The 14,845-nt window shown below is 37.1% G+C and overlaps 1 protein-coding gene across 3 annotated transcripts in view; it reads right to left on the reverse strand.

The window, feature by feature from the left end:
• Positions 1–14,845, reverse strand: part of cyfip2 (cytoplasmic FMR1 interacting protein 2) — a 56,412-nt gene that overhangs the window by 28,980 nt on the left and 12,587 nt on the right. For all 3 annotated transcript variants that reach the window (XM_056471923.1, XM_056471922.1, XM_056471921.1), the window contains exons 2-7: positions 14,587–14,736; positions 10,410–10,499; positions 2,309–2,386; positions 1,613–1,714; positions 1,187–1,368; positions 66–162 (exon numbers count right to left, since the gene is read on the reverse strand). In XM_056471923.1, coding sequence (XP_056327898.1) covers positions 66–162; positions 1,187–1,368; positions 1,613–1,714; positions 2,309–2,386; positions 10,410–10,499; positions 14,587–14,703 — 666 coding nt within the window. In that variant the 5' untranslated portion in view covers positions 14,704–14,736. The remainder of the gene's footprint in view (positions 1–65; positions 163–1,186; positions 1,369–1,612; positions 1,715–2,308; positions 2,387–10,409; positions 10,500–14,586; positions 14,737–14,845) is intronic.

Consider the following 14,845-nt stretch of genomic DNA (forward strand, 5'->3'; position numbering starts at 1 on the left):
TGGTTATGAACTGTATATAACAATACAAATTGTGTAAATATGACCGTATTTGCCATTAAACGTACCTGTGTAATTCTGTTGTGATTGGCTAAAAACATAGAGAGGTTTTGAGACTCTTGGATGGACTGAGGGTCAGCCATTTTCCTCAAGAACTGAGCCGCTCTGTGAAGAAGAAATCATGATTGGGATATTTTACAGATCCTAGAAATAAATGAGTTAATAAAGACAGTATTATTACAGTATTTGGATCTGTCATTTTTTTGCAAAATTTACAGAACACATCCACTGAAATGCCAGGCATATTGTAATCAAGCAAGAAGTTTTTAATTCTTTAAAAATGTAATAAAATTGTAAATGTAAATTTAAAATGTAACTATTTTTTTATATCTACAGTTAAGTACAGGTCAGAATAAACATGCTATTTAGTTTTTACATGAATATAGCTGTTATATATCAGGTCCTTTAAATCAAAGGTGCCCAAAGTTTTTCCTATAAACAGTCAAAAACCAAGCTTGATTGAGGGCTGTGGGACGAATATATACCAAACCATTTTACATTAAATTTGCCAAGGGGAATTTCCTAAATTATTCTGTAATATTTAAAGAAAAAAAAAGAAAATGTTGCTTTAATTCATATTTAATATCTAATGCAGTATCATTTTAAACATTTTATCATGAACTTATTACAGTAAAAACATAATTCCATTTAGAACACAATGGAGTTCATTGCTGAATACACTAGTTGACCTGCCTTTAACTTGATATGCTTGTAGATGTCAGATGTACTGCACGCCAAGTGACAGTATTTACATTTTAAAATACTGATTTATTCACTATTTAACTCAATCATTTAATTTCAGTTGCCCTTTTTTTGTAGCTCAGCAATAAAACTAAGAAACGAAAGATTACGTTACATTTAACATTCACATTGACGATTTCTGTCAAAGGCATTCGGCCCAATCACCAACATTCCCCCTCTCTTTTAAAACTGGCCCTACTTTTGGGCATCTCATAGATATGGCATCAACCATATCTTGACAGTTTACCTGCATTTAATAAGTTTTAGATGCATATAAAATCACTTTTTAAATGTAATCTGATGCAGACACAAAAGTGAAACATATCACCTTTGACCCAGAATTAATGTGTATCTGTGCTTTTTGAAAATTGTCATGAGCCTGTAATACCTCTTGTAAGCAGAGTGGTCATTCTTTACACTGCACTTCATGTTCTTCAGTTCGTCCAGCACAGCAAACATATTGATGAACTTTCCTAAAGTGAGCAGGTAGGCCTCAGACACAAAGTCCTTCCTGCGTTCAGCGTGACACAGTCGCTTTACCTCGCTGCAAAAACGCTCAATGGCCTTACGCTGCAAGAAAAGATATCAAGTTAGCTCAATTTAATAGTGTAATGTAAGATTTTTAATTCATAGCCCAGCAAAAATGTACTTTTTAACACAGATTTGAAAACCTAAATAATGAATAGAAATGCCAAGAAATTATTTCCTAATTAAGTCAACTTAAGGTTAAGGTAGCTTTCCTAAAATAAAAATAAATAAATAAAGAGAAATGTAGTAAACTTGATAAAATGAATAATTTTTTTTTCTTTCTCACCTGGAAGTACATGAATTTCATGAGCTTGGTGACCTCAGGCTCCAGCACCTCCACAGTTTTCTCATAGATCTCCACTCGGTTTGGCTGCTCGTTGCACTTCACCTGAAAACCACAAGAGGGCGCCAAACGTACTTAAATCAGAAATGACTGCATGAATTATGCATATTTTCTGTAGTGAGTGCAGGGCAATCATATCATAGATAAAAGAGAGTCTACTACATTTGTACAAGGAAGCTTTTATCCAAGAGAACACAAAAATGTAATTCCGATTTCTCACAATATTGGCTTTTTACCAAGAAATTGTTGGATTATTTCTGGACCACAAGATATAAACTCCATAGCATCCATAGCATATAAACTCACAGCTTATAAACTCATAATTCAGATTTTTTTTTTCAAAACTGAGACATACACAATACATTTCAGACAAATAGCAAATAGCGGAAACTTCATTATGTAAAACAAAACTCAAGGCAGTAACACTGATCTAAAATCTATACACATATAACTTGACAGATGATCCTTTAACATGCACTTATTGAGTTCCTCTTCTGCAGATTGACACTTCTGATAGTACAATTGTATGTGGGACAGTAGGCCAAACTGTGCATGAGTTTCATTAGAGTACTGAGAATACACCTCACATCGGACTGCTACTAATTGCATCAGATGTCACGATGGTGTGTGTGTGTGTACCTGAGGAATGGCCCTAGAGCAGCTCCTCCAGGTGTATAACATGACAGCATATTCATGCCCCTCCTCCAGCATTTCATTCTAAGAGGAAAATCGTTGAAAAAGAGGAAATCATTTAATTGTTACAGGAACCACACATGACATAATACTACTTTGTAAATGTGTGATAAATACACATTATGACCTCATGTTTGCAAACAGCAATGCATTACAAATGTTGAAAACTGGAATTCACCCTTATTTTTTATGATTCAAGTTTCTGAAAGAATTCCCAAAGCTTAAAAGGAAGCAATGACGAAAAGGTTGCACACCCAAATATAGGCCGAGAGAGAAAACAACTCGCCAAAACTAGATCACTCCACTATAATCATCAGAGATCTTGCGGTCCAGACAGTTTTGTTGATTAAGTGGCAGACAGTTTTTTTCCCCATGTTGTGCCGCATGCATTCAGTGAAGAGCAAGTGCCTAATTATGCTCCATTAATAAATCATGTAACCTGGATTTCTGCCAATTACAATTGAGCAAATCAATTTTAAAAAGGTAAACAATTGCAAAACTGAGTAGTCAGTGAGTTATAGAATATAGAGGCTACATTCCAGTCTAATATTTATGCCTTTCACTCAATAACTTCCCTTCGTCTCATTTCCTCAGATGTATACACTACCTGACCAAAGTCTTGTTGCCTATTCAAGTTTTAGCAACAACAAATAATAACTCGACTTCTGGTTGATCATTTGGTATCAGAAGTGGCTAATATGAAAGGCAAAGGCCTCTAGATTACACTTATTTTACCAAAATAAAATATGATCATGCCTTGAATTTTAATTATTTAATTAGGACAGTAAAGTCTGACTTTGCTAGACAAAAGTTTTGTCACTAACAGAAATAATGTACAGTATAGAATATAAAATCATGGTGCAGAGGACAAAGAATTAATATTGTGTATGACTGCCATGAGCTTGGAGGAATGCATCCATACATCTCTGCAATGACTCAAATAATTTATTAATAAAGTCATCTGGAATGGCAAAGAAAGCGTTCTTGCAGGACTTCCAGAGTTCACCAAGATTCTTTGGATTCCTCTTCAATGCCTCCTCCATCTTATCCCAGACATCCTCAATAATGTTCATGTCTGGTGACTGGGCTGGCCAATCTGGAGCACCTTGACCTTTTTTGCTTTCAGGAACTTTGATGTGGAGGTTGAAGTATGAGAAGGAGCACTTCCTGCTGAAGAATTTGCCCTCTCCTGTGGTTTGTAATGTGATAGGCAGCCCAAATGTCTTGATAGCTCAGGCTGTTGATGTTGCCATCCACTCTGCAGATCTCTCGCACGCCTCCATACTGAATGTAACCCCAAATTATGATTTTTGACTATGTTACACAAGTGTCCACTATTTGCGGAACATCTGAATGAGTTTAAATGTAATGCCCTAAAACCCCTTGAGCACTGTTGTGATGTCACAATTGCATTGATTGCATTCTGGGACATAAAGGTGTTGGAGTGGACATATGAAGTCAGCTGGCTCGCTTGGTCAAAATTGAGGCATCAAGGATATGTCCATGTAAGCTCCTGTCATTCACTTGATGAAGTGGGACACTCTTAAAAATGGCGGCAGGGATTCCCCCGAGGGAACAAGGGAAGGGAAGTTTGCGATTGCGTTTCTAAAATTGGAGTGAAACGCAGCCCTATAGTCATCTCAACGCCCTTAAAAAATTAGGCTTGAAGAATAAGGAGGATCTGATCTGCCCTGAAACAAATGGGTGGCATGATGGCTCAGTGGTTAGCACTGTCGCCTTCACAGTAAGAAGGCCGCTGGTTCGAGTCCTGGCTGGGGTATTTGGTATTTCTGTGTGGAGTTTGCATGTTCTCCCCGTGTTCACGTGGGTTTCCTCCGGCTACTCCGGTTTCCCCTACAATCCAAAGACATGCAGTATAGGTGAATTGGATTAACTAAATTGGCCATGGTGTATCAGTGAGAGTGTGTGAGTATGTGGGTTGCAGCTGTGTAAAACATATGCTGAATGGCGGTTCCTTGCACTGTGACCGCTGATAAATTAGAGAAGCAGAAGAAAAATTAAAGAATGAATGATCTAAAATCTGAAAACAAAGAACGGTTTAAATATAACCTAAAATAATACTACTTAACATAATACTACTTCGATAAAAGTAAGTATTTTATGCAATAAAATTATCTAAATATATGTGTAAATATACAATAAATATACACTCACTGAGTTTTTATTATTGAGAATATTTTTTAAGAATTATTATGAATGGATACTTTTCTTCAGAACAAGAAAACTTCAGACTTTTTTTTCCAACCAGCATTTAAAAGGAAGACTAGCATCATAATTATGTAAAATTGGTCAATTTAACTTAATTGTTGATTGTGTTTTTTTCTTCTTCTCTGAACTTTGCCCTGCACCACCTACAGTAGCACCCTCTTGTGGTGCTTTGGTGGTCACTGGAACATCTAGAACAGTGTTTATTAACTGGTTGGTCACAACCAAGCGGCAACCTCCCGCTCTCCCTCGGGAGGCCAATACGGAAGTAACTGAAACTGCAATTCATCAAAATTCCGCTAGTCCTGGCTCCATAATAGAGCAAAGTGCAATTGAGCCCACTGTAGAATGGCCAACTTTACAGCAGAAAAAAAGGTGTTTACAGCCTGGTACAAAGAACGATTTTGGTTCATATAGCTATTATTACCCTCCATGACAACTGTGAGGGGGGTGAATTTTTTTATAACTCATCCATTTCCTTTATATTAGGTTATTTTAAGTTTGCATAATTAAGGGCGTGGCCACTTGAGTGACAGCTAGGTCTCGCTGGTCGCCGTCACTTCACCTCAGCTGAATCCGGCAGATTAGCCACTGATCTCGGCATATTCATCGTATTTTTGTTTTGTTTTATGTGGCTTTACACAGTCTGCTGCCTTTTGGACTTATTTCCTACAATTATCAGATGATATGGGATGCTGTGTGCATTTAATTGTGCTCACAAACCGTTCACGTGGCCTCCGTTTCCCATGTGAGTAAAGTTATATACTTGTATACCATCTCTATAAATGTATTTGTTTTATTTAAGATCATTTATCATTAATATTTTTCTTTAGACCCGTAAAGCACTCCAGAATGTGACAGATTGATTAGCTGTAGGCTCTAGATCAGTCATCTGAAGCGTTGTCATACAGTGTTGTACTGGATTTTATCAATAGTCTTGCATTTACTAACACACACACACATCTGAAGTGTTTGGAAGTATTTTGCGTTTTCCTCCTGTAGAAAAACGTCATAAGAGCAATGTTTAGTGGCTCAATGTATTACAACAGTGTTCTTAAAAGTCTAAACACTTTATTGATATAGTGTACAGTCAAGTACATGTGGTCAGAACACAAACGAGTCGCAGGTAATAAAGTATCAAGCGTTTCTCCCAAATTAAAGTCTGTCTGTCAGGTCTAAGCAAAGGGCCAGCAGGTGTCTGTAGCTCCGCCCACTCTCCGCCTCTTTGCCCTTGTTTGGTATCCCGCCGTGGGAGCGATGACGCGCGAACAAAATGGCGACGGTTGGCCGCGCCTACTTGTGGCTTCTTTTGCGCTCTTCAGAAACCTATGGGTGACGTCACGGATGCTACGTCCATATATTTTACAGTCTATGGTCACAACCCAAAAATGGGTCATAAGACTGTTTTAAGAGGGTCACAGAGCATTTTTGTGCTTCAAATTTGATTTTTGAAAGTTGTGTATGAAAGCGATTGACATTCCTGTCAGACCTGGTTCAAGAAAGTTTACCAGAGGAAAAAAAAACTTGTTCTAAATTAGTATCCGTGGACAGATAAGATGATGTTGTCCAGTTGCACATACGTCTCACTTTTCGGATGTTTTTGTGACTTGTTTTAGAATAAAAGTCTCTCTCCTCATAGATTGACCTTTCCACATCTGTCAGTTTGCAGTGTACACTCTTCAATCACATGCGCATATGCAGCAATGCATGCTGTTATTACATAATTAAGAATAAAGCACACACACATACACACACAAATTATAACCATGAAATTTGGGGAATTTGGGGAAATTTGGGGAAAATATCTAATTGCGTTTTTTTTTTTTTTTTTACAGATATTGCGATTTTGATTTGATTTTCGACTTTTTTAGTTAAGCTTCAGCTCAATTACACTCCTCATATAGCCGCCTGTTTTTTATGTGCTGGCTGTTGTAGTTCCAACAATTCTGCAACAGCTTTATTCTGTGTCTGTGACTTTAAAATCAAATATTCCCATATTACCAACGTGCTGTTTTTCTTTGTCTATTAATTAATCTAATAACGTTTTTAAAGCAGCAACATCATCATCCCACTTGTTCGTGCTTTCCTGTTTGTTTGTTTTTATTAAGGGCAGTCCGCTTAGTTCTGTTTCACCATTCTGATTGGACAGAACGAAAGTGAGCTAACTCAATTGGCTAGTAAGACAGTCACACACAGACAACAGTCATGCATTTGCTCTAGGTGGGGGAAATTAAATAATATATATTCATATCGCAGCCTCTAGCGATTAGTTAATTGCAACGTTTAAAATCGCAATTGCGATTCGATTTTGATTAATTGCACAGCCCTACTTCCCAGTATTAGATATATTCATTCAATTAATTTCATTTCATTTTAAAACGTCAGTTAAAGTGAAACTGATCTTGTGAGGCAACAATTTTCAAGCACATTTCCTTGATTTTTTTAATCGATTTAATCCCACACATTATGCTACACACTTTAAATACAAGTGCACATTTGCACTTTACGCTGAATAGTAGCATCTTGTGAAATGACTAGTAAAATAGTATGTACTGTCATGATAGGTGAAGGCATTTATTAGTTCAAGATACGGCTGAGCGATATGGCAAAAATGCCGTCTCGATAATTATTTTCTATACTGAACAATAACCTTATATATATCGATATCAGTTGTTAATGCTTTCAGATTTAAAAGAGTACCCCAGCAATGACTGAAGCCACAAAAATGAGAGGGTCCATTAAATGGAATTACATATTTCAGCTGATACATTTTCGGTTGCTGAAAATTTGATATATCTCTAATATCAACATACTTTTAGATTCCCATTGTTGCACATTTCTGATGTGTGATTGGCTTTTAGATCAATATAAAGTAAAAAAGTCAAGAGCTTATCAATGTTATTGACATCAATTCTATTGCGATTCAATATAATATTGTTCATCGGCCCAGCCCTAGTTCAAGAGTTCACACTTAGCTAATACTTAATACTAGTTGCAGGTCTAGCATGCTGCCCTGAGAGAGAACCCTGAGCTCGGAGATACTTGAGCGCAGGGCTCCCGCCTGGTCGTCTAGCATAGAAGGGCGTCCAAGATCAGGTAGGACTCAAGAGCACCCCCTGGAAAAGGAGGAAAGGGGGAGATGGGGTGGATGGGGGGATTCTTCAAAAAGATAATGGAAGTAAGAAGAACTGAGCTATTTATTGAACACTTGGATTCATCTGATTGGTTATCAATGATTGTTGATGCGGGACCATCCACGATCAATCATAGCTTGTGATCATCTCGAAATTAGTTTATTAAACTTTGCTTTTTAAAGAATAGTTAATACAGTAGTTTATAAATGTTGAAAAAAAAATCTCTCGGTTCTTTTCCCTGCAACACTTTAGAAATATTTGAAAAACAATTCAATTTGTGTCATAGCTGAAATGACCATAGAAAAATGTGGGTCCCGTGGAAAAGCACTGATCTAAACTATAGCCAACTGTAACAAACCCATCAAGCTACAAAACGTCTGAATGTTTTGCATAGTTAATAAACTAAAAGCTAGATATATTTAGATATAATCTAGATATATTGTAAAATATTTAATTGTACAAAAGTAAACGATTTTAACAAGACTATGCCATATACTTTACAAACACTGCATTTACTAGTAAAGTATTGATGCAGCCACTAATGTACTTGACACAAAGAGCTCGTCTATGCTGTCATTGGAGCTTTAGCAGAAGTTAGCTGAAGCAGACAGGATCTCCAGTCCTCGCTGACTTCTCTATTTCACTGAATAGCACAAACTTCTATTTGTAAGTCCGAGCACATGCACGAGCACTGAGCTGTGAGGAAGAGCTGGAATAGATGCTTCAGTTCCATTTCTGTTGAGCACAAACCCCAAACCCCCACAGAAACAAAAGAGCGCTAAAACAACAAGCATAAACAAGCGTGTCTTTGTGTAAATGTGTCTGTCCTGAGCTTCCCATCTCACAAAAAGATCAATTAAACTGATTGTGTTTAGATATGCTATTAATGTCTTACCCAGCGTTCATGTGCAGACCCTTAATTAGACTTTAATTGTTGTATATCTTTAGTATATTTTGAGATGCTCTGAGATGCACGTTCAAGCATAGCAATACAAGTTTAGAATAGCTTTTAACTATTTTTTAGTACAATGAATCAAATACTGCAATAATACTCTTTGTAACTAATCTCTACTACACAGTATAATTCATATTCCATTTATTTGTTACTGGGGTGTGATTTTGGAGCTGCACGATTCTGGCTAAAACGATTTATTTTTTTTGCTTAAAATAAAGATGACAATTTTCTCACAATTCTGTAGATGTAAAATAAAGGTTAATTATCATATTAACATTAACATTAGCATATGTTAATTATAAATTAACATATGCTAAAACAACAACAATAATATTAGGCCTATGTGTAGGTCTTCTGTTGGTTAAAATGATGAATTTTGTATAGAATTGGAATGGTGAACAGACTTTAAGTTTGTCCTTGTCGTTATTGTACAGTAAAGTTATTACATCAGAATATTATTCATAATTCCAAAGTTGAATTATTATGACGTATTCTTACAATCTTATTATTAGACCATTTCGTTTACTGGTAAAATGAGACATTTGTCATTATCAAATTCCCTCTTGCCTTATATTCACCATTATAAAGGCTATAAGAATTTTACGGACACTCTTAAAGGTTTTAAACACGCACAACACTGTGTTTGTTATAAGAAAAAACATATCAAATGTTTTTCGTAATCATAACACTAAAATGTGAAATAATCATTTAACTTATGTGACGCGAATACGTCATTGCATTAAGACAGACATGACATATTTTGGTGAATTACTGTACACCTTATAAATACAGTTTGTGACTCTTTCAACACCATTTGGAGGTGTCCACATTGCTGAGCAATGTATATAAAACAATGTGAAGACTTCTCAATGTGCTTCACTCCTGAACTTGAAAATATAATTGGCTGAATCAGAGAGATGATGGATTAAGATTGTGTAAGGGGTCGAATCAAGATCGCAATCTTTTTTCGATTAATCAAAAAGCCCTGGGTGTGATTCTTTGGGTTCAAAGCAAATAAATTAAACGAATGTCATCCCATTTAGATTTAATAAAAAAGGTAAGCACGAAGAGCTCGAAGCACGAAGTCTTTCTTAACAAGAAAAAACGAGAATTTAAATATAATAATATTTAATACCTAATTACAAACATGATTACCATGTATAAATTATAAATGGTAATATACATACATATATACATACATATACATATATACATACATATACATATATATATATATATATATATTTTAACATTTGATTTATTACTTTATTAATCCAGCTTCAGTATCACATGAAATCAAGCGGATCTGAAAAAACAAATCACTTTATTATCAGTGTTGTAAATTGCTTTTTTGTGGAAACTGGGATTAATTGATTAATAGAAATTCAATGTTTGTTCATCACTCTTGTTGAAAAAGAAAACAGACCTTTGAAAATAATAAATTGTGTCATCACAGTATAAAAATATGGCATTGTCATGGTCAATTCCTTTAAGCTTTGGGAAGGGAACGACTTTTCTCTGTCACAATGATATTTAAATCATGCCTGGAGTAAATTCGACGTCAGATAAACTGAATGACTGTTTCTGCTTCTCACTGTCCCTCTGATAAAGATTTCAGTGAGAACCATCAAGGGCAGCTTTGTTATAATGCAACATCCTTTCGTTATTTCTGCCCCGGTCACATGACCGGCCATCCAAATGTGCTGTTTCACAAAGTCCTCCTTCTACTTACCATGCTGGAGTGCACAGTGGCCTGTTCAATGTAGCGGGCAATGCCGGTGACAAATGCATTTCTGTCCTCGAAGTTGGTGTCAAAGTTTGCCTGGAAACAGACAAAAGTTCAGTAAGATTTTTCTCTGAACGTGACATCTTAGAAATACTTCTGATATCATTGACTAACCCTCCACTTGTATCCATTGGCTTCCATAGTATTTATTTTTCTTACCAAGGATGTCAATAGCTAAACTTTTCCACAATTCATCAAAAAATCTTTATCAAAAAATGATAATAATAAACTCAAAGGTTTGGAACCACTTGAGGGTTAGTAAATGATGACTACATTTTCATCACAAACTATCAATTTAATCAGAATGTTTACATGCACACCAATAAGCTAATAACTCACAAAAACAAACTTTATTGATGAATCTGTTTATCTCCCGGTAGCAACGTGTTTAAACTGATATCGCAGGCCCTGTTTACACTAATATGTTTTCGTTTTAAAATGCATAAGTTTTGCTACAGTTACACCTTTTGGCTACACTAGCCCAGAGTTTTCAAGCCCCGAAAACAGATCGTTTTGGAAATGCTGAGGAGACTGTTTTCATTTTAAAATCGCTGCTGCCCCATGTCAGTGTGGTAGGGGAAAACAGAGGCGTGGCAGACATCTGATTAGGGCTTTTTTCTCAATATTAAGTACACAAAGTTCAATCTTGTATCCTTGCCTTGTAAGTTCAGACTTTGCAAGTTTGATATGGAAATCAATTTTATAAAAGCATAGGCATGGGAAGATAACCGTTTTCAAGGTATACCGCGGTTTGGAAAAGTCAAGGTTTTAAAGAGCCCATATTATACATGAAATAGGGTCATATTTAGGCTGTAAGGGTCTCCAACAACAGTCTAATATGCATGCAAGGTCAAAAAACACTTTCATGGTTTTATAATCTGCATTTATTTTTACCTAATTATCCCAGCGACTCCCATATGAATCGTTCAGCGATTCATTTGTTCCCAAACCCCTCCTCAGCGCGAAGCTAATCTGCGCTGATTGGACCGATGACAGCCTGCTGCGATTGGTCGACACGGACAAGGCTTCAGCGCGAGACAGAGTGAAATGCCCAGCTGCTAATCAACAATATAAAAGTAGTCACAGTGCACACGCTTCATAGTGGATTTTGACTGCCAGTGGGTGAATGTAAACACAGACGATGGACTAGAAAATACTGACGACTAACTATTTTATTGAGCAAAAAGTCCAAGAACTGGCCAGGAGATCTTCTAGCCTGTCACAGTCTTCTTGCTCTTTTCACACACACACACACACACACACACACACACACACACACACACACACACACACACACACACACGCACACACACGCACACACACACACACACACACACACACACACACACACACACACAGGGCCTGCGCGTCCATAGAGGAGCGGCTGAATAGAGAGGGCGCGGCGCTCAGTTATATCCGTGCGTTACACACACGAGGAGAGACACACACACACACACACACAGGGCCGGCGCGTCCATAGAGGAGTGGCTGAATTGAGAGGGTGCGGCGCGGCGCTCAGTTATATCCGCGAATACCCGTGCGTTACACTAGGAGACACATGCACACACACACACACACACACACACACACACACACACACACACACACACACTACTCCTACCCGAGGACACGACACACACGCCTAGAGTGCCAGTTCAGCTTGCTAGGTGCAATTTAGACATCTCACCTCGAACCTGAGCTGAAATATTTTGAAACTTGACCGTTGCATGTGTGTAAACAGCTGACGATCCGTAATCAAAGCGGCACGCGTCGCGTTTTCAACGTGGCTTTACACGCGATATGAGAATATAAAGAGTTAACCTGATACAGCACACGCGGTTACACAACTAAATACATAATTTGCAACCTAGAGTAAACGAGGCAACAGTTTTAATCGCACGTACTTACACTTGTGAAATGGGGGTAGAAACTGATTCATGATGCACTGATCCATGTTCTGACAGTCTACTGATCCTTCCTTTAACAAACTGATGAAGTCTTCTTTGAAAGCATATAGTTTTCAGAAGCACTCAGAACTGCTCAAGGCTGGGCTATATTGCTGATGTTTCATCTTTGATTAGACTGTCCATAATATCCACCTGCACAGCGTGACTTCATTCGACCGGTGTCTGTCTGTGTGTGTGTGTGTGTGAGACTTTTTTTTCTGTTAGTGGGCGGGGCCGCAGCTTTCAAATCTCCCAGGTTTGCGCGTGCAACTACTTGTGTTTCGTAGCTGCGTCATCGCGAAACACCTAATGACTTGTTATCAAGATGACTCGTTTGAAGCACTATGAGTCGACTCTTTTATAGATGAATCAATAGTTTTAAACACTGTACACTTACAGATTTAAGCCTTAGCTGGATATTTCACTTCACTTAGAGCTGTGTGACACACTACATGGAAGGGCATTTTCAAAAACCCATAATATGGGCTCTTTAAAACTGCCAAAATTTTCTGTAATACCGTTCCTAAGGTATGTGTAAGATTTTTTATTTACCTTTTTTTGTTTGTTTTTTAGGACAACAATCTCCAGCAGAAAAATATCCAAAGATGCCATTTTAAATTGCAACTAAATCTGTGTTTTTGAAACAAATGAAGACAGTAGAATCAAGGATTCCATTGAATTATATCGCCTGACATGTTTACTGCTCCAAAATATAAATCTTCCAAAAATTAGAATATATTTTTTTTAAAGGGGAAAGTTTTTGTTTTTTACCCAGACATTTAAAAAGAATATATTTTAGAGCAGTGAGGACAACACCGTGAAACCGTGATTTTTTTATCCAAGGTTATCAGACCGTCAGACCTATACCATGCCTAGTCGGGTAAGTCTTCTTGATATAATGATTCATGATATAAAGAACTGCCTATTTTTATTTTGATGTTAACAACTTATTAGACACCAGAAATTTTTGTGTAGCTACATATTTATTACCGTCATCTTCACTGTATACATATTTAGGCTATAACAAAATGGAGCCTATAACAAATTTCATTTTCATTGAAAAATATGAAACACCCTGGGTTTTTTTGCAGAATATCAGTTTTAATAATCAATAATGGCAATCGATAATGCAATAAGTTTATACAATATAGGAAATAAAGGCGTGTACGTGGTTACATAAATTAATTTATTAACAGTTAATAATTAACTTAATAACAGTTAATAATCTTTACTCTCAGCCAAAACACGTTACCTAAGAACAAGTAATAGATTCAAAATACTAAAGATCCGTTAAATAGAGAAAGGATTACTTAAATATCACGTTTACCAACTGGAGATGAGATCCAACGAATAAGATCCTTGATGAACTGTCCGACATGCGCTGCTGTCTTAGAGCACTTGCTGACTTCCTGGGGCTTAGACGTCTGCATATGCTGCAGCGCATGAAAGAGTGTATGTGTGGTCATGTGATGTGTGTTTTCAGCGATGTAGTGTGGACGGAGACCTTTTCAGAAATGCCAGTGTGGACACAGATCGTTATTCATTCTAAAACACGGTTTTAAAACTAAAACATATTAGTGTAAACGGGGTTGTTAAAGGCCAAAGAAGAGTATTGCTACATGTCCTCAGAACATGAAAGAGACAATAACATGCTTTTGTTGACTTCTTTAGGTCAAGAAACATCTGATTTTTGGATATATTTTTTTCTTCTTCCTTTACTTCAAAATAATCTGCATTAAAGACATTTTAACTGACAGAAAGTGGCATATGTAACCCTCACCAGATAGTACTGGACAACAACGATCATAAAAAATATATAAAGCTTTAGAAAATGACCAATCGTTTTGCAAGGTAAGACCCTTATTACTTGGCTGTGGTGGTTTAGAACCTTTTGAAACCACATTCAAACCAAAATTCAATGATCATTACTCATAGGTAATTGAAGGGAACATTCCTGAGATGTCTTCCTCAAAAAACCTAATATCTTTATGCCTGAAGAAAGAAAGTAATAAACATCCTGGATGACAATGGGGTGAGTAATCCCTTGAGATGTTTATGACCTTACTCTGATAAATGAAAACAAGTAAGTGTGTTTAAATGACCATCTGCAATGTCAGCTTATGAAGCATAATAGGGTTGAGAATGTGCATGTGACATCAGTGCATTAGGACCTGTACCTGGTACATGATGGAGGATGGAGGGGGTTCGATGCATGGCTGCTGGTCTGGGAGAGGAAGCTCCTCCAGCAGGTCCACATTGGACAGCGCATCCTCCAGGGTCACGTGGGTTGTCATGGCGACACAGGTTCACTCACAAAACAGCCCAATCTAAAACACAAAACACAAATGGTCAGGTTCAATACCACGAGACACGAATGCTCCCTCTGAACTCAAGTGAAACACAGTCTATAAATCACTGGCATTTGACAAGGGAAAT

The sequence above is a fragment of the Danio aesculapii genome, chromosome 14 (genome assembly GCF_903798145.1).
Source record: "Danio aesculapii chromosome 14, fDanAes4.1, whole genome shotgun sequence".
NCBI lineage: Eukaryota > Metazoa > Chordata > Actinopteri > Cypriniformes > Danionidae > Danio > Danio aesculapii.